General features: G+C 37.3%; 2 protein-coding genes across 3 annotated transcripts; both read right to left on the bottom strand.

The window, feature by feature from the left end:
• Positions 1 to 623: 623 nt before the first annotated feature.
• Positions 624 to 4,320, bottom strand: LOC121637199 (troponin I, slow skeletal muscle-like). Of its 2 annotated transcripts, XM_041981198.1 has the most exons (8): positions 3,837 to 4,320; positions 2,183 to 2,216; positions 2,032 to 2,038; positions 1,877 to 1,918; positions 1,665 to 1,796; positions 1,481 to 1,570; positions 1,150 to 1,326; positions 624 to 875 (listed from the first exon to the last, which is right to left on the bottom strand). In XM_041981198.1, the coding sequence occupies exons 2-8, from the start codon at positions 2,194 to 2,196 to the stop codon at positions 771 to 773; spliced, it is 567 nt and encodes a 188-aa protein (XP_041837132.1). In that variant the 5' UTR covers positions 2,197 to 2,216; positions 3,837 to 4,320; the 3' UTR covers positions 624 to 770. The 2 variants fall into 2 exon arrangements, with proteins under 2 accessions (XP_041837132.1, XP_041837133.1); XM_041981199.1 differs by lacking the exons at positions 2,032 to 2,038; positions 3,837 to 4,320 and having other exon boundaries at positions 2,183 to 2,204.
• A 1,197-nt stretch (positions 4,321 to 5,517) lies between these two features.
• On the bottom strand, positions 5,518 to 11,129 carry csrp1b (cysteine and glycine-rich protein 1b). The gene is made up of 6 exons (XM_041981197.1): positions 11,002 to 11,129; positions 10,010 to 10,119; positions 9,452 to 9,620; positions 9,204 to 9,333; positions 8,997 to 9,090; positions 5,518 to 7,486 (listed from the first exon to the last, which is right to left on the bottom strand). Exons 2-6 carry the CDS (start codon positions 10,116 to 10,118, stop codon positions 7,410 to 7,412), a joined length of 579 nt encoding a protein of 192 aa, XP_041837131.1. The 5' UTR covers position 10,119; positions 11,002 to 11,129; the 3' UTR covers positions 5,518 to 7,409.
• Positions 11,130 to 24,858: the final 13,729 nt, after the last annotated feature.

The following is a 24,858-nucleotide window of genomic DNA, read 5'->3' as shown; positions in this document are numbered from 1 at the left end:
AATATTTAGTGAAAGCTGACCTTTAACTAGGACCTAGATCTGTGGTCTGCATTTATTTATTCATTTTTCAATTTTTCAATCTTTTTCATGGAATAATTGCATTGAATTTCCATAACATAATGACACCAGAAGTACCAGTAATATATGTTTTTTGCTTGTCATTATTATTTTTGTCTTTAGAACCAACTTTATTGCCAACTTGCAATCAGAACATCCTGACGGCCTACGGGTCTCATGCCCTGTGCCTTGCACCCGGCTCCTGCTGCACTACTCAATCACATGCAGAAGACTATAGCCCCCTGTTGGGCATGAACTGTCATTACATACATCACTACATAACACTGTCGTCCATCTATGTGTTTTAATTGCTAATAACTCAGTTAGCTGACTACAGATTAATCACGGTTGATATTAAATATAAATGATAAAATGAATATATATTTTCTTATTATTCAGATTAAAAACAAACTTTACTGTACATTTAACTGGTCACATTTCCTGGTTTGGATTTCTTCTAAAAAAGTTGAGAAGTTTAAAAAACTGCACAAACACACAAACAATGACGGAAATAAAAACGCATAAAGAAAGTGTGAGGAGACATTAAACATGATTTATTTATTGGAACATTTTAAGGAAAACCTGAAGTATACTGAATATATGAAGAAATCCTCTGTGTGGCCCTGGGAGGTGTGAAGAGTAACTGTTTTTGGATTGAAAGTGATGGTGTTTGTTAGGCAATGAAAACTGGTTGTTTTGTCTTGAACACTTGTTTATTGGTTTTGGGCTTTTGCTGCATCAAACATCTTCTTGCGACCCTCCATGCCTGCCATAGCCTCCACATTCTTCCTCCAGTTGCTCACCTCTGCAGTCTTCTCCTGCATAAGAAATATAGATGACTACTCCTGGGTAGGAAGTTAAGAGCAATTCTAGTTGCAGCCAGTAACATACGTTTATTTTTACATTTTGTGCAGAAACCCTACACATTCTTGATACTTTTCTCCCACAAAAAGTCAAACGATTAATCTTTCTCATGCTTTTTGAAACGGCCTCAATGAGAACCTTATCTGGAGACAAAATTTAGAAACTTGGTATGCCGCAATCGTTTGTTTAGCTTTCTGCGTATTTTGCTCCATTTTCTCCCAAACTCACCTTTTCCGTGTCCTCCTTCTTCACAGATTTGAGGTTTGCTCGCAGATCCAAAGACACTTTGTGTTTGGAGCCCAGAAGGGAGCTCAGGATGGCATCAGCAGAGACCCGAACCCTTCTCAAGTTGGGTTTCTTGAACTTCCCTCGCAAGTCTAACACCTTGATATTCAGGTCTTTGATCTGTGGTGGAGAATAAAAAAGGAAGATGAGGTGAGTTGTTTGAAACAAATTCCTGTTGTTGCATTTTATCAGGGCTGAATGTAAAGTACTCAGGGGATTAAATATGTGTACTATAGCAGCTTTGAACATATCTGAATATATGTTATGTTATTACCTCTCTGGTATTGTGCAAAACCTTGGCTTCGATATCATACCGCTCCTCATCCACCGTATCTATTGTGGCATTCAGCTCTTCACATAGTCTCTACATGTGGGGACAAGCTTGCATCAGCTTTTGAGTGAAATAAACACATTTTCAGATTGTGTGGCAAGTAAACATTGGTAAAATGATCACATACCCTTAGCTCTTCTAATGACATGCTACTGCTTTGTAAAGGAGGAGCCTTTTCTTCCAGGTACTTTGCTTTCTCCACCTCTTTTTCTAACAACTCCTCCTCCAGCTCCTCTGTAGCCCTGGCAATCATCAAGCTCTTAAAAACACCAGAAACAGGGGAAATGTTAGTATTTGATGAACTGACTGAAGATGCTTTCATAGCAAGTTTGAACTCACCTTTAGCATGAGCTTTCGGGATGCTGATATTTTTGATTTCCTCTGCAAAACAATGCAACATTAAGATCAAAATGTGCTATTTTTTTATTAGTGTAGCATGATCTTGCTGTCTGTTATGTATATTAAGTCATGATTGAGGGCTAATTGAATCTTACCTCTGGCCTAAATATAAAAAAGAGACAAAAGGAAAAATTAACATTCAAATATTGATGGCAGGACTATTTCTACTGATAAATCCCATCTGCTGTAGGTAACTGATACTCTCATCTGGAAATGGAAACAATAACAGAAACACAATACACTTACGCTTTCTCAGGCATCTTGGCTATGTTAATTCCCCCTGCAAGATAAAAATAAAACCTTACTCCTCTCAAGTGCTTTGTAGTGGGGACCACTTGAGTTTGGAGCCCCAGAGGGTCTTAACTATGATCTCCATGCATTCATTTCACCTCAGTCAGCTTTATAATATTACAGGATATAGTGCTGTGCAAGTTTTTTTTTAAGCCATCCATCATTTCTTTATATTTTGCTTAGAAGATTCAGGCTTTCTTATAATCTTTTAAAGTGGGTTTGAGTCACAGCACTCCATGATTTCAGAAAATTCTTCTTCTGGCAACATTTTTATATTAATTTTCAGTCCACTATTTTTAGCAGGCCATTTTCAAATAAATGTTTTTTTGTTTAAGCCTGAAACACTGACCAGAATCAGTATCTCAGCGTGGTATTGTGTGTTCTTAAAACAAATCTAAAGAAACTGGACAAGTGGAGGACAAACAAGTGACAGGCCTTATTTAGATTAACTTAACTGAAAGTGGTTTCCTTAAAAAACACAAATATCTACCAGGCCCATGATTTTTTTAGAACAGCAGTTTGTCTATTGGTTTTCGGCTGACTTCTTAAAAAATAAAACCAAAACGATGGCACACTTACTCTACATACTGGAGTTTATGTGACACAAAACTCACTTTAAACACTACATTATTATGAAACCTCCTAGAAGACACTTCACCTCTTTGCCTCCAGTGTCGGCACTGCTGGTGTATGAATGTTCTATGGTGGATGGCGAGATCGTTGGCGCAGATTTGCTGCCTGTTTTCCATCTATCTGCCACAGGGCAGCTGTGACTATGCATGTCGCTTACTATCACCAACTATGAATGTAGAGTGAATGAATAATGTATTCAGTGTAAAAGGCTTTGGTGCTCTGAAAAGCGCTATAGAAATCTAATCCATTATTGTTAATTCTGTTGATCTTTTAATGAAAATAAGGCTTTTGTTGCTATACAACATATTGGACCAGTCCTCCCAAAAACAAACAAACAAACAAAAAAAAAAAAACAAACAAAAAAAAAAATCCATGCCGCAGTATAATAATACAAATAGAATATTTTCCCAGTATTACCCACTCAATGCTTGTTGAGATAGTTGCAGTTAATTTGGTATTATCAGTCATTTGATCATTTAGTTTAATGTGTGTTTTTGTCTTGTTGCTATTATAATAAGTTAAAAGACAGATTTAGTTTTGGGGATAAAACATTACTTTCAGTCACTAAGATGCGACTATTTGCACTTTCCCCCATATGATTAAGTAAATGTCTGCAGTTTGGATTGGTGGACAGACTAAATAAAACACATTTAAAGCATCAGGTTGATTAAGGGAACTTCGCAAGACAGTTTTTTCTATTTGCTAACAGGCTTTCATAATTATCCAAAAGGAAGAAAAACAAAAAGAAGCTGAATTTATGAGTAATAAAGTTTATTTCCAGGCCCAAATGACAGCTGATAACTTCCTTGGTTTTTATAGTGTTCTACTTTTAATAATCTTTCTTGATGATGAATTTAAAATGGAGTTAAAATGATCACATCCAAAATAAAACTTCTTCTCATACCACCTTAAATGCTGAATGCTGGGAGAATAAAAAAAATGTTTCCTGTGTAGTAGTAATAGATGTTGTGCTTACCTTGCTGTACCAATGCTGTGGATGCAGAGACAAAGAAAGAAAGAAGAATGCACTAGAATATTTATCTCCTGCTCTCTTTTATCCCTCCTCTCTATCACAAGGAGACTTAAATAGACAGCACACATGCACACACCATAAGAGGGGGTGGTCCTCAGTGTAATGGGGACTGTGTGGATTGTCTTATGTTGACATTCCAGAAAATGTTTCTTCTCTTTCATCACAGATCAGAGTTTTCTTTCACCTAAATTAAACAATGTATGGCAGCATCAGTTTGTTGTTTCTGTTTAAGTTTCAGATATTTTTTTATTTTATCTTGTGGCTTCAGCAGATCTGTCCTCTCTTAAGGCTGAAGGGCCCCTCTTGGTCTGTTTAGATTATTAGCTGCAGACGATTCTAAGCCCTGGTTTTAAAGGAGGAATTTTGTTTTCAGTTTGCATATGACTGAGGCCTAAACATAGACAAATTACAGCAACATGTAATGCTGTCAGTCTTTGATTTTTAGGTTACAGCTTGTACACATGTAGAAGGTGTGCACATTGTTTTAGGAGTTTGTGTGTACAAAGAAAAATATAATAGTTTCATGTGTCTGTGAGCTCACACCTAAGACCTCAGTTTACCCATGCAAGGACAGCAAGTCTTTTTATATTAATCCAATAAATCACTATTGTCTGGGTTGTGTTTGTGGTAGAGATCTAGTTCTCAGTTAGCACATCGGGTGACACAAACTTGTTAATGCTTCTTGAGCTGTTTTGATCTCAAGGTAACCTACAGGTTGACTGACACTACAGGCCTGTTTCTGTTGAACCACAAGCGCCACCTCTTGGTACCATGAGTAGTTCTTCTCACAGAGTTTTAGTTACCAGGACCTTGTGATGTCCTGCAGGGCACAGTGAGCAGCAGTGAGCCCTCCTTCATAATTGTCATGAGTCTACAGTGACTGAGAAGTGAAGCATCATGACCTGCTGGCCACCAAACTATCCCTTTTATTACAGTTTTTTTGTGCTTAAGGCACGAGGGAGTCATTGCATTCTTCTCGCATACATCATGAATGAGTCGCCACCATTCAGGACTAAGTCAGGACCCGCTGCTTGGTTCACTAAATGATTTATGACACTGGGATTGTGACTCAAAAAGCTGATTATAATCCCACCATATGGCATCAGGATTAGCAGAGGGGTGTGTGTGTGTGTGGGTGTGTGTGTGTATGAGACTGTGAAAGTGTATTGACTTGGACATACAGATGTCGAGGGATTATTATTCTGCAATACTTAAGATAGTAGTTAATAGTTAAGTCTAACAGAAGAATACGAGGTGTTTTATTATTGTTTATGACCAACAGTATTGTTTCGTTTCTAGTTTTAGAATCTCCCCTTAAAGTCATGAAATTATATTAACTTACAATGATAATGTGATAGTAACAGATTATTTACAGCTTCTGATTTTTAATTAATGAGTCATTGATTTCAAACAGACAGAACTGTGACAGTAGTTTTTGGGATGCTAGCTAAGTTACTTTTCAAGTGTGGCCTCATCATATACTTAGACTCTTACACTTGATCTACCATCTACATCAAGTTATGTTTTTTTATACTTGTATTATTGTAAGAAGGAAAGTACAGCTTCATTCAGTTCTAAGGTTTTGCACATTACAAAATAATATAAAATAAATGTGAGCATGAAATGTTGGTGTGATTATACATCTATTACAAGCAAAATCCCAAAATGCAGAGCAGTTGTGTGAACAAAGGCCTCACAGTAACTTAAGGTAATGAGTAATATGTATGACATTACATGACATTATATGACAGAGCATTAATCACATTTATGGCTAGACTGTTGCCACACCTTGAAATTTATTTATTTCCCTGGGTCACTCTGTTGTGGATCATTGTCTGGTTGCTTGATGGCCTCATATTTGACTCTAATCTGACATGCAGAAGAGTTCATTGCTGAATCTGGTCCTGTGGCCCAATCATCATCCCCACACTGTGCTTGCCAGTTTGTATTCAGTGTTTGTTCTGTGCTTGTGTTTTGGTTAAGGAACAAACTGTTCATTATAACCAATCATCTCCACTTTTGTCTTCTGTCCAAAGGACATTGATTCAGAAGTCTTGGTTTTTGTCAAAAGCTCCTTTAAAAATAAAAAAACTTAACTGTGCAGTCATATCAATTTTAGACAGATGTTTTCTTCTAGCAAGCCTTTCAGTAAACCATCTTATTAAGATTTTTTTTTCCTTGTGTGGCTTTTAGCAGCTAACATGCTAGCTGAGACCTGTAGAGTCTGAGATGTAGCTTCCTTCCATTTTATTTATTTATTTTTCTTAGCATTGCATGCTCTGACCTTTTTGGGATGTATACTCCTGAGAAGATTGACAATGGATAGATGGATCCAGAATGGTTTGGAAATGGCTTTATGCTTCCTATCTTCATGAGCAGCAACAGTTGTTTTCCATGATAATTTTACCTAGTTTTTATATTTTGCCTTTGTTTTTGCTAAATAAATAAATAATGACACAGGTTAAAATGTCATGTTATTCATGTCAGGTTATATAACCAAATTTTAGGATCTGACAAGGTTTGGATGATTTTTCTTATACGTAAACACTGTGTTAACTTTTTTTCTTTTTCTTTTTTCTTTTTTTGTACGTGGCTGTATAGCTAGACATTTTGCATACATTCATCAGTAAAATGTTGTTATTCTTACTTGACTAACCACATGAAAGCTCTGAATCAGAAAAAGGTTCTTGACTGTAATACTTTAATGTTTTCATGAACTCTAGTGTAAATTTGTAGTCCATGTGACTCATACTGTAATTTGTGCCAGAACAAACAGCTGACCCCCTACCACAACACCCACTTCAACCACCACAGCTGCCTGGCACGCTGGCCAGTTTACCATCTCCTCGGCACAGCCTGAGATGGGGCTGAACACTACGACTCTGTTGTTCACCACAACAGCTGGCATTTGCTCATTTTGAGGATTCAAATGAATAGGCAGCACATTGAAGATCACTCAAACACAAAGACACATCTTATCAGAGCAAAATGACAGAAAGAAAACAACAGTTGCGTAAAAGTCAAGCTGCATTACAACAAAGAAAACATAGTGTGCTTTTCTTTTTTTGCTTTATTTTGTCAGTGCAAAAACAAGCAAATTATCAGGCAACATGAACACATTTTATGTGTAAGTGAGGATATCTACTTTTTGCCACAACTGAAGCTTGATTCACTTGTGTCTTAGTTTGTTCTTGCTCACTTAAACCACTTTTATTTATTAATCCAACTAAAAAAAAAACTGAATACCAAACACTTCAACAGTAGTGTTTAAGTTTTCAGGGCACCTCACTTAATACAGAATGTGTTCATCTAAACAGTTAAATTTAAAGGTTTTAAATGTAAATATGGCTACATCTAATGCAACATAATTTGCTTGGTGAGCGTGTACAAAAAGCTGCATGTTTGCATCATTGCCTGTAGCAGGAGGGAAAGGGCAGATATTGACTGAAACAGACTGGAAGCTGGGACATCAGAGAGCACCGCATATCCATCCCACGTGGTCTGATGCCTCGGGCTTCACTGGGAATGAGCCAAAGCTCCTGCACCCTGACCAAAGCCAAATCCCTTTGGACCAAAGTTCTTGGCATAGCATCCTGTGAATGAAATTGCAATGAATGGAAAAAAGAGAATAATGATATAATGCAAAAAATTTAAATAAAGAAATGAAAGAAGTAAAAGAATTGGTTTTTTGACAAGAGTCACTCTTAAAATTATTGTTTGAAAAAAGAATGTGGAAAAATCCTGACATCTAGACATCAAGTTTGAGAAAACAACAATTTAAAATTCCGTCCACGCACTTCCTGGTGACAAACGGCATCCTTATCAGTGGGTTGGATTACCTGTTGAGCAGGAAAAGAGCAGCTTTTGGAGATCTTTGGTCTCTGTTTCTTTAATTTTTAAATTTCCATCTGACATTAAACCACACCAGTCTTCATTCTTGTTATTGAGATAGTAGAACAAACCCCACCACTACATTCTTGTAGTTGGCAGACTGGAAATTATCATAATTTTGTTTTTATTTTTTTGGGCTTCTCTTCGGATGTTTTTTTTTTGTGTGTGTGTGTGTGTGGGGGGGGGGGGGGGTAATTTCCAAGGGCTGATCCTTGATATATATAACCACATTTCTGATTGGTTTGTTCTAGGGTCACTTGGGGTTCTTGGTATAGAGTCAAACATTCATAATTGTGACTTTTGGTCATTGGTTGGAAACATAAAGCCATTTACTGATAAGTGTGATAAAGGTTTACTTAATTTTTTTTAAAGATTTTTTTTTTTTATTCTTCTACAGTTATTTTCCAAGCAATATAAGTCAAAGTTTTTACTCTTGTTTTTACTGTGTTGATTCACGTGTTGCAGCCTGGTCTTGCAAAAAATTATTTATCTTTGAACTTCTCACACAGCAACAGTTGCAGTCTCTGATTCCTCCGCTGTCCTATTCTTCATTACTCTTTGAGCAGTATTCTTCTCTTACTTTGCTTTTATGGCAGTAATATAGCCTTTCTTCACAGTAGGACACACAGTGCTGATAAAAATAAGCTAAACTATTGGATGCTTATAAAACATAGTTTAAAATATATTTTTTGTCATATTTTTGCACACTGACTTTAAGAAGTGAGACAAATGTGTTAATGAATATGAATAATTAAGAAGCCATTGTTCTGGTTGTCAAACTGAAGACAGTCATGTTACTAATTATTGGAAAAGTACTGTAAACATTTGCAGTAAATGATAAATATGCATTTGTCTGGTTGACTGATCAGTCAAGGTTTATCAGAGTAGTCAACATAAAGGACAAATACAGACATCTTGTTCAAATATGAATAAAAATGTAGAAAATGCCAAATGTCAGAGGCTGCTGACCTAATGAGCTTCTGTCTAAAGTCATTTAAAACAGTTTCATGGGTTGATGTATCCAGTGGTTATAAAAGTCCTGGCACTCAGTCCTCTGTCTCTCTCCCCCAGCATGCAGCTTGGTTTGGTCACTACCTGCATCCACATTACACCACCGATCTGTCCACCTTTTACATGCAGCACACATCTTTTAACCACAGATGACCATTTTTCTCAATAAAATATATTTTGCTGATGCTGATGTGCACAGACCTTTACAGAAGATCTCTCCATCCCTGTCGGCAACGGTCGTAGACTCCAGACCTTTTCCACACTTTGCACAACGAAAGCAGCTCTTATGCCACGACTGATGATGGAGAAAAGTAGTTGTTCCATTACACTGCTAAAAAGTCATCCTCTACTTTAATTTTTGACAGAAATTGTTTTAAATTGAGATGAATTTAGAATGTTTTGTCTTACGTTCCCTCCTCCAATAACCTTCTCTGCTGCGTACACGGTTTTCTCACATCGAGGACACACTTCTGAGCCGGCTGCTTTCTGAGCAAACTTGGAGGCGTTTGGGTTGTTTGTTGGGCAATGAGGAGCTTGTCTGTCCCCCCCCAATAAATAAATAAATAGATAAATGAATCGCAAGGGCATTTATCATTATTTGTCATTTTATATAATGTACTCAGTGGTTAGAGTGACAGTAGTGACATCCTGCTCACACTTCAGGTTTGATCCCAAGTCCCTCTCCTGTGTCCATACTCAGCGTTCCCGCTCCACCTCCAAAGCCGTAGCCTTTTGGCCCATACTTCTTACCGTAACATGATTTACAGTAGATCTCGTCCACATGAACGGCCACTGTTGTGCTGTCCAAGTTCTTCTTACAGACCACTTACAATCAGGATAAACAAAGATGCAGAAAAATATTACTACTTGAATTGGTTCTTAGGCATTTACAACTGATCAAATTAATTAATGTCCCACAAACTTTGTGAGAGAAAGGAAGAAAAACAGCTGGAACCACACTGTGCTTGGCACATTCAGAAAAATGTTCATCTGCACTGGATGGGGAGTCTCTGTATCTTCATTTTCCATATAAGGAGGGAAGCCATTGTTTTCACTTGATCCAAATAAGGTCTGAGACGTCTGAGTAAAAACCTGCAGATGCTCACTTCCCCATGCTGATGCCAAATTCCCTACATTCCTTCCTGGCACTTCTGATGACTGAAAGGAGTTTGTGGAAATAAAAAAACAGATTACCTGTGAAATTCAGTACTTACTGCACAGAAAACAGGATTTATGCCAGCTCTTCCCCTCACATTGCACTTCCTCAGCAAAGTAGACAGTTTTCTGGCAGCAGCCACACTTGTTTCCTCCTCCAAAAGGCATTCTGTAAACACAAAGGAGAGCTGCTGGTGTACATTTCTGACCCTCTGTATATATAATGTTCAGATCAGTGTTACTCAGCAGACACAGGCCGTCTGCAGTACTTAGCTCGATACAACAATACCTATAAAAGGAAATGCAGCAGTTTGCTCTGGTATATTGCTCTTTCCTTCCTTATTTGTGCTGTCTGCATGGATATCTAAAGAGCTGTTTTACAAAATACTGTAACATGCAAAATAGCAGCCAGCACAGCTCTGAGATCACCAAACCAACCTAGATAAAATGAGGTCAGACTCTGTATGGGCACTATATTGGTTCTCCTTTTCAGAATGTTTAAGTGACAGTGGCATCATGAAAAGTTTGACAGACACAGAGAAAGGCAATTACCGACTGGTTCCTTGTGGATAAACAGGAAATTCCCTTCATTTTAGTTTGTAATGATGTTAACAGCCCCGACCTCAGACTTGTCAACAGGCTGTAACCCATTGAAAGGGTTGGTTTCTGAATAAGTGTAATATCTTGGCAGTAAAAAAACGTCCCTTTTGAAAATCAAAGTGCAGTGTACATGGTGAGGTTTGCAAAGCTTCTCCTGGTGTAATTATTTTCTATCTAATACTTTTCTCAAATAGAGAAAGCAGTCATTCCTTTCGAAGACAGTGACAGGAAACTTTTCTTCTTTAAAACTGAGCTTGGTCACTGGTACTAGTATTGTAACGTTTCTCCTTGCTTTAGCTGTCTTTTTTGAACAAATCCTCAGTTATAATAATTCTTGACATGTCAAAAAAATACGTTCTTAAACATTTAAAGGCATTCTCAGCAGGGACGGATCTTCACAGCAGCATAAATTCTGTCCAATTTTAAGATGACCATTTAATTTGACTCTTACCTGTCCCAAGGTGAGAAGCTTCTGATGCCTGTGGCTTTACGGTAAAGCTAAGAAAAGTTTGAGTTGAAGAGGCATTTGTTTGATGAGGAGAAGCAGAGGGAGGCTGTGCGGACCCCAGGCTGAACTGAGGGAGGAGTCAGGACATAGGAAGGGAGAGTGACACAGAAGGAGAGGATGCAGGAAGGGAGGAGGAGGAGGAGGAAGATGTAGCATGACGGCTGGGAAGGGAGGGAGAAAGCTATAAAGATTCACTGTCTGTGTGAGTGTTAAACTGTCTTGTGGAATGAAATCACCAAAACTGCTGACAGAAAACACTCAGAATTAAATGTTAAAAGCAACAGATCAAGGCTTTCAGCTTATAAATAACGTTCCAAGAACAAGGCATCGTGGGGAGCTTTAAACTACTTGAGAAATATTTAAAAAATGCAAGAACTGATATAATAAACGGTTAAAATGGAATAAAATATCTAAACAAGCTGAAAAACACTGAAGCACAGCTGGAAAGTAAAAAGGTGACAAAGCAGGAAGCTGTGAGTTACCTCAGTAAAACAAAGGCCTCAGAGTGTGGAGAAGTAAACAGTTAAAGGCACAAGGGAGTTTTTAATTTAGATGCCTCTATACAAGCAGCTTCATACCTGTTTTGGTCCTTCAAGTCCTGCTGGGTTTATTTTCCTCAAGAAGAAACAATTCAATTTACAGCATCCTAAATTTTTTGGAGACTAATTATTCATCATGACTGTCTGAAAGGATGCTTACAACTGACACGACAAGGATCATGATCCATAGATATTACAATGTGAAAGCTTTCGCCTTGTAATTTTTTTTGTTTATTTTTTACTTGGATCATCTATATTTCAGATTTAATTATAAGGTTTGAACTTTTTCCATGTATCTTTAGGTTAAAGTGCAGCAGATAAAAAGGAAGGAATCTTGAGAAGAGGCCATGGAGAGTCTCATAGAGGTCTGATATCTTGTTTGAAAGTCTGCAGATTTGAGCCTTTCACCCTCCTTTTCTTTGACATTTTTAATTATTTATGGACATCGCAATTTAACAAGATATTGAGGTTGAATGTTGACATGCTGATGTATTGAAGTTACATCTCTCCAGGGGTCTAGCTGAGAAAAATACAGTGGTTGTATAATATTTTAAGCTTTAATATAAATTTATACTGCATTCAGCTTCTATGCTCCACATGTCTGGAACAAACTCCCAGAAAGCCTCAGATCAGCTGAAACAAAATCAAGGTTGAAGACTCACCTGTTCTCTGCTGCATTTCAAAAGTTTTTATTTAAGTCCAGATCTGCATCAGTTCTTTTACGCTGAAATCTCTTTATCTGAGTTTCTTTCTGTTTTTATGTAATCAGTTTGATTTTTTTTTATCTTTGTTTTTCTAATACACTTGTATTTTTATCTGCACCTTGCTGTAATGTTTTTATGTTTTATGTAAAGCACTTTGAATTGTTTTGTACATGAAATGTGCTATACAAATAAACTTGCCTTGCCTTACAGGGTGAGGATGTTTTGAGTTTCTTTTTCAATCGGTGTCTGTTTCCAAATGTTCTTGCCATGCACTTCATCCCGGTCTCAGTTTGCCACGATGTTTAAAGGCCACATGGTGTCAGTCTACGGTTCTTGGGGGATGACTTTAGAGTAGTCTCTCTCAGTGCAAAATCTTTGCCATGTAGTGTTGTGAATATTAGATTAAAATTATTTTTTGCTAACATTTAACAACAAGCTGTTGGCACATAAAGAGCATGGCTGGCATTTTGCTGCTGATCTTGTGCACTGTGACATTCAACAATTGTGCAGGCAGGCAATTATTTTTTTGTGGAAAGATTGCACATGTGACCTTTTTATCATTTCACTGTCTGCACTACAACCAGATGAAACCCAGAGGCCCATTTCATAGTATTTATTTCAAATTTTCCCTTTGTCATTCAGTAGAAAAGTGTTGATGTTTGTATTTCCTGAAAGGTTCAGATTTCTACTTGCAACAGGAAGATCAGAAAGGTAAAGCAAAGAGGGAGATGGTAGACAGATAGCTGCTTGGTCTGCTTTCCTCCCTCTGAGCCCTCCAGGCTCTTCATCATCATAGGAAGAGACAATGATCAACTCAAGAAGCCTATTTATAGCCTGTGATGTCCAACACTAGCCCTCTGTCTCTGCTCCATGGACATCCGCCTCAGCCAGTTGTAGAGTACTGTGTGCATGTGATTATCCTCATGGCAGAGAGGGAAACGAGAGGAGTGAGAGAGACTCAGCAGCTTAATCCAGAGAAAGAGGAAAAGCAAAGGAAGATAAGAGGCAGGGACGGGGCTGGGCTGCGGTCCATCCATCAGTGAGCGGAGGAGTGGTGGTTGGTCAGTGGAGCTTCTTAGAGGAATTCAGCACAGTTTCTTTATCGTTTTTTGTCATATTTGACCTGACTTGAAGTCAGGGCTGATCCGCTAATGGTTAGCCTTCTGGAAACATTTTTTCACAGAAGCTTTGCCAAGTCGCCAGGTGAGGGGGAGGAGCTGAAAGGTGAGGAGACTACACACTGAGAATGTGATTGTGTTGTGGTGTGTTTGGCTTTTACATGGCTGTGTTTAGTGTTACATAAATGGTGCCTTATCTGCATTCCTTTGTTAATATTATGCTGCATCTTTTTCTACAAAATGTATTTTTAACAGATTGTATACTTATTTTACTTTACTGTATAAATTGATTAGTGATGTCGGTGGCGTTAATGGGTATCTGTTCCTAGTCAGTGAAGTCACTTTAGAGCAAACGTGCCAACCATTTCTGAGCTTCATCTTTTGTAATGAAGATATTTTCTGAAATATGTCAACTTTTTGGCGTGTCAGCATTTGTGGATTGTGATGGACCATTTTCTGGCCTTTAAATGGAGCAAATGATTAAGTAATTATGATCAAAGGCTAAAATTAAATATATGAATAGTTACCATCTGATTACCCTATTCCTCTTTCAGCACTATGTTCAGAGATGTTACGTATCACCTGACAAACTTTTTGGTATTCTAAACCTTAAAACAAACAAAAAAAAACACACACACACACAACTGAGCAAATCACTTGTATTTTTTTTATGTAACATCATTAATATTGATGTAAATCTAAACGCATAACCCCCATTCAGTCATCAGACTGTATGCATTAACGCATTTTTAAGCAGGAAATTAGATAAATGTGTTAAGGTTTCTGGTAGGCTGAACAACCATCTCGGTCTAACTTGGGAAGTTTAATGTTTCACTGAATTGAGGCTGCTTTCTGCTGACTGCTGCTCTGCAGCACGCACTCTGTGGCCATAATGACAGGCATACGGATGCAGTTCCATAAATTAGTCAGTAGAGGTCACATACAGGCAGAGATTAGGTTTTAGTGGTGTCGAGACACACCCTGTTTCCTGATCCCTGCAGCTGTCTCTTGATGTGTACTACAAGCTGTGAGCTGTGTTGACGCAAAAGGCATCAAGGTTTATAAATTGAAGCAGAACGTGCAAGGATCAGAGTGTGAAGTGCAAAATTAATAAGCTGAGAGAGGGGTGAAGGATTAGGATTTTTCAAAACACTTGAGGTGTTTGTACCTGACTCTGAACCAACTGATTCTTTACCTTGGCACCTATTAGGCTGCAATAATGTTCATCTTAGTGAGAAAGATCTTTCAATGCAGATAGCAATTTGTATCTCAAGGTCAGACAGTAGATGTATTAAGTGTCTCTGTGTGTGCAGTTTAATTACACATTTCTGAGTAGTTATGTGTCTAGCCACTTTGCATCTGACTATAATCTCATTTATTTCCAGTCTGTGACTCAGCAGTCTAATTTCCAAACTGCCTCCATCTATAATCTCTCAGCATGGACTTCAGTCATCCTGCTGAGCGATTTTAACTTGAAGTAGAAACAATTTCTTTAGATGTACAATAAATATAACACATACCCATACCACCAATCGCCTTCTATCTTCACACCCAAGTGGTTGTTGTTTCACTGCTCTCACACACAAAATCTTTTCCATCACGTCCTTGGCTTGGTTATAATCTACCTTCTTAGTTGATTCTGTGAGTCATTTTGTAATATTTTACCTCAGTACTCACAGTGAAAGGGTGTCTTAGTCAGTCTATCCCGACTTTCCTACTTCAAAGATTAAGAGGAAAAGTGTGTGAATCCATGGCATCACCACATCATGGTTCCTCTGATGACTCTGTTTTCCTGAGCTGACACCTCTGAATTGGCTTTCATTTGGCCGAGATTCTCACTGAGGGAGCCTGCGCCCTGTAGGCAGCCAGCTACAAACATGCAGTGACAATTCAAATTAGTCCAGTTCACTGGCTCTTGCTGTGACTCAGGACATTGAGCGCCAGGCGGACAAAAATGCATACGCACACTGCCGTTGTGGCAGTTTAAGAGAGGCAGAGGGAAAAAAGAACAGAGCAAGAGACAGTTTTATTAATATTCCATCAGTTATATGGCCCAGTTTTAGCTCAGCACTTTAGTTCAGAGAGACTTGGACTGGAACAGTGCCTGGTTCATTTGCAAAGCAGAGTGCTCCTGCTGGCTAAGTAGTCTCATCCACAGGAATCAAGTGCAGCATACAGTAGGATCGGTCGAGAGTATTGTTATGCAAGCAGGAGGAGAGCAGTCCCACTTTGATCTTGACGTAGGTCAGAGGCTGAGATGCTACGAAGCTGGAAACAGCTGTATGGTGACTTTGCTGATGAATTGCCAATCGGAGAGTAGCACCAGGCTCGTAGCTGCTTCTCTGCACGGTTGATGCTCATCCCTTATAGTATCCAAATGTTTTGAACTACCTTTGCACTTGTTTCCATCTCACCAAGTTTTGTCAGCCTGTTCGAGGTAAGAGAGTTTCTTTCCTAGTACTGAGAGCAAATAATGACTGTTTACCAGTATATGCTTGTCAAGCCTGCTTGTCTAAATAGTGTAGTAGATAATATTAATGATCTCAATTTTCCATTCCCAGCAATGTTGTAAACTTCAGTTGACACTAAATCCTCTTATAGTATTAGTTAAACATGTGAGAAGTCCTTTAACAAATGTAGAGAAATTCCTGCTGTTTGCATGATGAAAAAGAGATACAATGAGGCTGCTGAACTCATTGCGGAAAGACTTTATGGACCTGCTCTGGACTTTTATTGCCCAGCCTGGGATGCAGTGTTATGTACCCAGTAATTGTCTGGGATGTTGTGCTGACTCACACCAGTTTGTGCTACAGCCTACCACTGCATCATGCTCATGCCTTTGATAACTGCGACCATTCATGCATTGTTCATGTCCTCAAACTGAGCAAGTATTTCAGTACTTGAAACAATTAATTTTTTTGATTTAATTTCTTTGTTGTTTATCTTTATGTTTGTTTTTGGTTGTGTTAAAATATTTTTAACTGCAAAATATTGCGTGTTATAAATATTTTGAAAAATCCTACAAAAACCTTTTTGCAGTACATTTCTTATGCCTATTTGCACATTTTAGCATCTTTTGGTTCTTATCTGCTTAAACAAGAATAAAAATAGAGCTATCTTCATGTAGGAAATGGACTCATTGAATCTATCTGACTTTATTTATATCAGACTTTTCATACAAAACTAAATGTAACATAAAGTATTTACATAGTGCATATGCAAAAAAAAAAAAAAAAATAAAAAAAATAAAAATAAATTATAAAAAACAATCAAAGCAAGTTTTAAGAACACTTCTCACCATGTACCACCCCGGATTTGTTGCGCTTGTTTTATTATGCACAGTGTTTGTTTTTAGGGGTGCAAAAAAGGGAAAATTTGTATTCGAAAAAATTAATTCAGAAATTTGTGTGAAGAAACATTAAAGGACAAAAAATTGCAAGGTTATTTAATGATAAAAATCCTACAAGGTATTACAATCACAATAAATATATAATAATGTTCTAGTATGTCCGTATTGATCACTTTCCACATTTATTTAAATATATCATTCCAAATACCAATAATCGTCTTGCTGATTAGATGTTGAATGTGATGTTTTAGCAGACTATTAGTAGCAGTGCCTCAGAAGAATTTCCCATCAGCTTCAGTACATTTATTTAAGTGCTTTGCACTTCATCTCCACTTAAAACTGATAACATTCTATACTCAACCCAAGAAGGCATTAATACACATAGTGCAGCTCATAAAGTAATTAAATCCTACATCGAGACTCCATGCATGGCCATGGGGATCCCACTAATGGTGGGGATGTCTTTGCCAATAAGATGGATCAATCATGAGTGCAGCTTGTCATGCTTTTGAACTTTAAATTATTTTAATGCAATTAACTGGATTATGGTATGCAAACACCTAAACGGTGTGTCTCAACATTTATTACAATGGTGAAATGATGCATGCTAGAAGGTATGATTTTGTTTCCTATATGGAGTATGGATCACTGGATGCTTTCAGACCTGCTGTTTGCAGATGATTTAACATCAGCTTCCTTTCATCATTCTTTCAGAGACCGAACAGGGACTGTACAGTTAATAGAAAATTTGTTTTTAAATTAAACATACATAAACATAGAGAGCCACTAAATGATTGCATGTACAGATATGTTACGATGATGTGTTTTTAAATACAGGAGGCCTTCATGTTTAAAGGGCAATTTTTGTTCTCTTTAAATGCCACGTCTCATATGTGTCCTGAATCCAGCTGCCTCTGTGTGTGTGTGTGTGTGTGTGTGTGTGTGCGGTTTGTCTGGTTTGGAAAGTCTAGTCCACAGACACGCTCCAGTGGCTGACTTGTTCCACCTTGGCTAAGCCAAAATAATGTGTGGCAACCCTGGAAAGCCTGATACTTATTTCATGTGTTCCATGTATAGGTGTTGTATAATAACAAGTCTTTAGAGAAAAGCTTTGTTAGAGATCAAGCACAAGATGCAGATGACTCCTAGTGTGTAGGATCTGCCTTTATCTTGTTTTGATGCAGTCTTTAATAGATATTACAGGCAAGGATGTCAGACATGACCTTTTAGGGGTAAAAATGTTAAGGAAAAACCACTTCAATTTGTTTATTTTCTCTTGTTTGCTGGCAAAATCGACACTTCATTGTTAATATAAAAATAGCAGAGTTGTCTATAGTGCTGTGTAAATTATTTAATTACATGTTTGTTTGGAACACCAGTATGTCTCCATGGCGTCTTGATAGGTATTAAGTGTTAATTTTTGCTTAAAGAGCATCAGATAAGAAATAAATAAATTGGACCCAGGTAAGAGTAGTTGTTCAGCTTTACCTCCCAAGGTCGTTTTATGTCACTGTGAGTATTTTGTCAGACAAGTGATATGTTGCAGCCACCACACCTCTTCAGTTGACATTTCAGTGCAGTTTGTCCCTGAATGAACAGCAGCTGAACCAGACGTTCATAAAAGAAAACGACAGGCTTCTGATGTGAAAATTGGAAATACACTAACAAAGATATAAACATTTATTGATTGCTAACCATTTTCTCAGTGACATGAACTTTTAGCTTAACATCTGGCAACGTATAGGTTTGGTTTTTATGTAAATTAGACAGTGTCGGCAGTTTGAGTGGAATAAGCACCAACTTTAAAACCCAGCTGTGTGCAGAACAGTAGCGAACAAATGATGTAGAGGGTGACAAATGATGTTTCATGAAAAACATTTACAGCTTCCAAATAAAAAGTCCATTTTGCTCTAACTCCACCAGGACTAGAGACTTTCTAAAAGGGAGGCTCGACTCAGTGTGAATCTGGTCTGTTTCCTTGTCTGAACATTGGACTCTGCGGTGTCGAAGACTAGGCTAAGTGTGAATAATATAAATTACTCTAAACATGTTATCTGCTTTTATTATTTAGTTATTTCCCTTCTGGGTAAAAATGTTTTATGAAATTATACAGTATTTGATATGATTTAACCACAACTAACACATGTTTGTAATTGTTCATAGCACTGTAACACTGCAACACAGTTCGTAAGTTTAAACAGAAAACATAAACCCTGTGTTTAGTCTTCCACCACACTGTTGGCTCCTCTGATAAACTGACAGTGGTGACAGCTGTTAGGATTGAGTCAAGCAGATGTCCAGTCTGTCGGATAAAATACTCCTGAATGTTGCAACTGAGAGAAATACTTTTATGGATCTTCCTCTTATTTCAAGATTGTCAGTTAATCTTTTTGACAGTGCAGTACTTACTGCGTTTGTTGGGTGAGTCTCTAAGGTCCTTTATTGATGAACATGAAACATTTTATTCAGGCTGTAAATAACGATTGACCTGAGCAAGTGTCCGTTTTACTAATGACAACAACACTGAGTTTATCTGATATACAGTAGATTGCTGTATTAGCCCCCAAAAAAGGTCTGGTAGTCAATCATTGCATATTATAGTTGTTTAAATTGCATTATTATAATTGTACAGTAATTTTTGATTAAGTGCCGGTCAATATGCTTCAGAAACAGGATTTAAGACAAATACAATAAGTCTCTGTTAAGTTGATGCAGACTGAGTGTTGGGGTGAAGTTGCTAAAAAGATTCTCTGACGTATCCAAAAAAAAAGGCCATGACATAATAATGATGCAGTTTTGGTTTTTTTGCACAGTATTTGAGGTACTTTATTGCAGTGTTTTTCAATCCAGGTAACCCTTCTGGTAACCCTACTTTAACACACCAGAATGAAATGAATGGCTCGTTAACATGCCTCCAAAAAACATGATGAGAAAGCTTGTTAATCTGAATGAGGTGTGTTGAAGTAGGAACATGTCTAAAACATGCAGGACAGTGGGTCCTGAGGTCCTGGACTGACAAATGCTGCTTTATTGTTTCAATTGGAAAGCTCTACAATTTAAGATTCTAGTATTTGGCAAGCCTCTTGAATAAAGATGAAAAAGCTGTTTGTTTATGCAGGAGCAAAACTATTTCTCGGAGTTGTTGCAGCATAAGCTATTTGATTAAAGTGAACCTCCTCTTCATATTAATCAAACAATCAAATGGCATACTATTTGTTCTAATGACCCACTTCCTCAGATCCTGCAGATCATTATAGAGCTGCAGTATGCAACAAAATGCTGGTCTACTTCTGCATGAGCTTCAGTCTATATCAGAGAACTGTGTCAGTTGCATAACAGCATCATGACTGCAGCGGCAAGCTGTTTCAGTGCACTTCGGGGATTTTACATCAAACTTCCTGCACTGCTCAAGATCTTGTACTGATCCTTCTGGGACCATGTCTACTTTTGTTTTCAGGCTGGATGAAATAATTTATGTGAGAACATCCAAGTAACCTGGGGTATGTGTGTAAAATGGACTCAATGACCCTGTTTAGCCTTGAGGTTTAAAACTCTGCAAGTGTAAAATGTTGATTTTTACTGGTGTCCAGCCAAAATTTAAGCTCTTGTGTAAGTTTAAACAAGTATACAGTTATGTGGGCTTGTTTCTTCAAAAAGAAAAAAATGAAGATACTGTATGATTGATAGAAAATGTACTTCAGATGGTGCTTGACCTGACAACAGGCCTCTAACCAACACTGACAGCCACTGATATAATCACAGTTATTCTTTTAATATTGACAAGATGCGATGATACAGTTTAGGGTTATTGCATGAACATGAAGCTGAGTTTGTTTTCATAGTAAAACCAGTCAAAGTTAGTAAATCATACAAAATGTCAAACTTGGTTGACACCGTCAACCTTACAAACATGTTGGAAGGGAAACAGTCAAGATTAAATTCCAGAGGACTTGAATCCATTTCTGAATCCCCACAGGTAACGATTGATATGTTGAGCTATTGTTCACACAAGCAGTGTGTTGTCCACCATTTCTCCCAATAAATATCCACTGTAAGACCAAGGAAATCTACAGTGTTGTTGCTTCTCATCTACTGCAGTATAATAATATATAATATAATGGTTTTGTGAGTGTTTGCTCCCCTTTTGATAGCTTTTGTACTAGTGGCAGAGCTTCATTGTAAGTTTCTCATATTCATTATGATCATTATCATCATCATATTTTCTCCATGTTTCTCATCATTAGTTCATTCACATGATTTTGATGAATTTGGACCGTACTCTGGACACCACCTTTTGTTTTCCTCATCTCTGTTTTGGCTGCCATGCTTTTACAAGCCTTCACTTTTGGAGTTTGGTGTTAAGAGACTTCGACTTATACCTGTACAATTCATCCTTTCTGAAGGTCCACCAAATCTAATTGCACCTGTTTTTAATGTTAACTTGTTGAAATGTGAGTATTGACTGTCTGTGATGCATTGAATGTATGTGTGGTTAAGACGGGTATGTGGTTGGATGAGAAGGTAGGGGCAGGGATGAGTGTGAAACAATGGAGGCCTAGCAGGTCTTTGAAGAGTGAGAGAGCTGAGGGTCAGGAAAAGCTAATGGCTAGTTTGGTGTTAATTATCAGCATGGTTACGGTTGACAGTGACAGTTTGCAGAATAACTCCTCCTCCAACACATCCTACCAGATGTTAAAGCATCTTTGAGCTCATATAGAATCATTAACGATGGCCAGTGAGTTATCATTATGTTAGATAGGGAAAAAAAGTCAAATGTAAAGCTTAAAACTAGAAAACACCAGATTATTTACTGTCATTCACTATTTATCTGTCTTCAGACTGTCATGAATACCTTCACTGAAACAAACAGGTACTGTCATTTTAACATAAACTATGTAAACTAATGAGAACTCAATGTTAAAATGAATTAAAATTAAATAAATCACAGGTGTGTTTCTCCACAGACGGATAACATGCTGTGGAAGTAGGAGTACACAAAGCTTGAATACATTTCTTATCAAGATCCGCAGTGTTCCATAATTAGGTCCTTTGTGGATTTAATTCCTTTAAAATGGCCTTATTTATTATTCCTATGAAGTTTTTCAGTAGCAAACAGGACTACAGCTGATGTGGTGTTCAGGGTTTAGTGTTATGGCTTTACTGACCATCATTAATAACTTAAAGTGACTGACAGCAATAAATCCCTGTAATTGGTGAACAGATTAACTCGCTTGCCTTGATGTGTGCCCTAATCTCACATGGCACAAAAAGCACAGTGGACTTTAAAATGAATGCAGTATGTTAGGATTAGATTGATCCCAAACTTTGATTGATCATGAGCGCTCATCACAAGAGAAGTGTGGGGGATGACAAAACACATAACGCATGCTTTAACAGTGCAGATGCTTTTATACTTGAACACACACATACACTGCAGATAAGTGTTATTGCGGAGAGTTGTAATTGTATTAGGCTGCACGATGGATTAAATAAGAGAGCCCAACCATTATCAACATTAGAGAGACATTATTACTGGGAATAAAAGTGAAATCTGTACTTGATACTCTGTAGCAAACTAAAACATTTTGAAATTCTAAATAGAGTTTATATATATATATATATATATATATATATATATATGATGTGTGTGTGTGTGTGTGTGTGTGTTTAATTAATATAACTATTATTAAAATTCAACTTGGCCATTTAATCGGATCAGTGTATTTTTCTCAGCATACATGCTGTGATGCTGTGGACAATGTTGGAAAAAAAGACAAGACATTCAAAACATTCTGCTGCTTCAAACATTCTTTGTGGGAGATCATTGCGTGTAACTATGGCTGAATTCACTAAACATGTCTTTAAGTGACTTTAATGGTGATTTTGTCTGAGGCTGAGGTTATAAAATCCAGCTATTATTCTGCAAAGTGACACTGGAAATACTTTGAGTCAGCATCAGCTGACACATAACCAAGCACCATGTAAATGTCTGACCTTTTTAAAATATGTGTTTCTGACTTGTTTTTATGGCAAAGTTAAATTTATGTACTCTCCTGGAGCCGTCGACACTGTCGTTTCCTAGCTTATCAACTTTTTTTTTCTTGCAGGCTGCGTAACTTTACAGTGATGCCGTCTCCAACCATATTATCTGTGTGTTTGTCACATTTTCAGCTAGCATTTCAGCTAATTTTCAACTAGCATGTTTAGATGTATTTCAAAAGCCCAGATTTAGTAGCATCTAACGTTTGTTTATTTTTCTGTGTCATGTAAACATGCTCACTGCTCCTGAATTGCGGGAATGTGATCTATAATTTCCATCAATGTTTCAAAGCAGACACAATATAAAATTACATAATTATTTCTGGTTTCACTGTTAATAAACGTGAAAATATGATTTACAGGGAAAACTGACTCATTTCATGTCTCTTGTTTTATGCAGGCCAACAATAGAAAAGATTTTAGTGGATGAATGTAAGTTTTCCACAAAAAAAATCCCTTAGATTTTAGAATGGCTAATTTTTACACAAAATCCTAGGTTATAAGGGGTACATATTTTCCTGTTGGACCAGTCAGCAGATTAATCACAGCAGATCAGGTCTTAAAGCAACATTATATAACTTTCTGACCTTAAAACTCAGTGCTTCTGACTTGTTTTGATGGCATGCTGGCATTTTTTTATGTACATTCCTGGAGCTATTGTTGCTATACAGTGTCCTGAAGCGGAGAAACCGCATTTCATCACTTTACAACTGCATTTTGCTTTATGGCATTTTGTCACATAACACCCTGGCCATTTTTAACTCCCACCATGGCTGATTGGCTTGAGTTAAACCCTAAACCATCACCACGGCTGTAGAGAAGGGGACAGGTTAAGAGACGAGGGTCAACGTCAGACTGATTTTTACTGGGTGTAGAGAGCTCATAGAAGACTTGCCAAAGTTCAGTAGTGCTTCATTAAATGATGTTCGATTCTGACATAAAATGTTAAAGAATCAATACAAGAAGTCAGAAGGTCACTGAAGTCAACAGTAATTCTTTCATGAATATCATCGAAATTCTATGTCTTCAAATACAGTTTTGGTTTAGAAGATATTTTAGTCCCGACACAAAATCACTAAACATCAGCATTAAAGAAATTTATATTATTATAAATAGAATTTATATATATTTATCCTTATGCATAATCATCACAAAGATAAATTGATCTCTATTCTGGATCCAGATGTTAGTTTCCAGCCTATCTCCTTGATCAACCAGAACATCTAAATGACAAATTGCTCATATTACATTTAAAGAAAATTTTAAAACTAAATGCTATCTCTAAGTTTTCTTTAAGTTAGCCAAAATGTAAAGAGAGCTATTCTTAAATAGCATGTTCATTTATACCCTTGTGTGTTATTAATCACTCTGAGCTGACCTCAGTTTGTGTTTCTCCCAACAGAATTCCTCCCTGACAAAGCTAGGACACAGGAGAGAATTGTGAAGACCAGAAATCTAGGACTTGGTGCTATGTATAAAAATTAAATCAGGCCTCATGTAAAATGAGTTAACAGGACTGTCCAGAGAGAATTTAATTATGTAGATAATATAATGTTGCAGCCATTCAGTTATCTTTTAGCTGCTGAGCTACATTGTAGAGAACATTTAACAGTGACATACTGAGCATGTGTCCAGAGAAGCAAAGCTAAGCTTTACAGATAAAACAGCTGTTTCTGCGTCAGAGTGAACAGTTACCAGTTAATTAGGTGAAGCTTTACAAGGTGATATTTGAACCAGATGAAAACATAATTACACAGTGGGATCATAAGCTCTTAAATGGTGACTGGATAATTTTTTTAGATTTGTTCTTCTATATTTGTCTTTGCAAAGTGGATTTGTATAATTTAGCTTGTTGTCCTCTGAATATATGATTTGACACTCTGGCACAGCTGCATGGGGATTTCTGAGCAGTTTCAAGACTTACAGAGTGAAGGGATCCTGAGCCAACATGTCTGTCCGAATATGTATCTTTAGTTTTAGCCTCAGACTTGATTATAGGTTTCAGGAATGGGGCAGTTTAGCTCCTTGTAGTGCCTGCTGTATGCTTTGAT

Source organism: Melanotaenia boesemani, chromosome 3, assembly GCF_017639745.1.
Source record: "Melanotaenia boesemani isolate fMelBoe1 chromosome 3, fMelBoe1.pri, whole genome shotgun sequence".
Classification (NCBI taxonomy): Eukaryota; Metazoa; Chordata; class Actinopteri; order Atheriniformes; family Melanotaeniidae; genus Melanotaenia; species Melanotaenia boesemani.
This window is presented reverse-complemented; position numbering and strand designations above follow the sequence as displayed.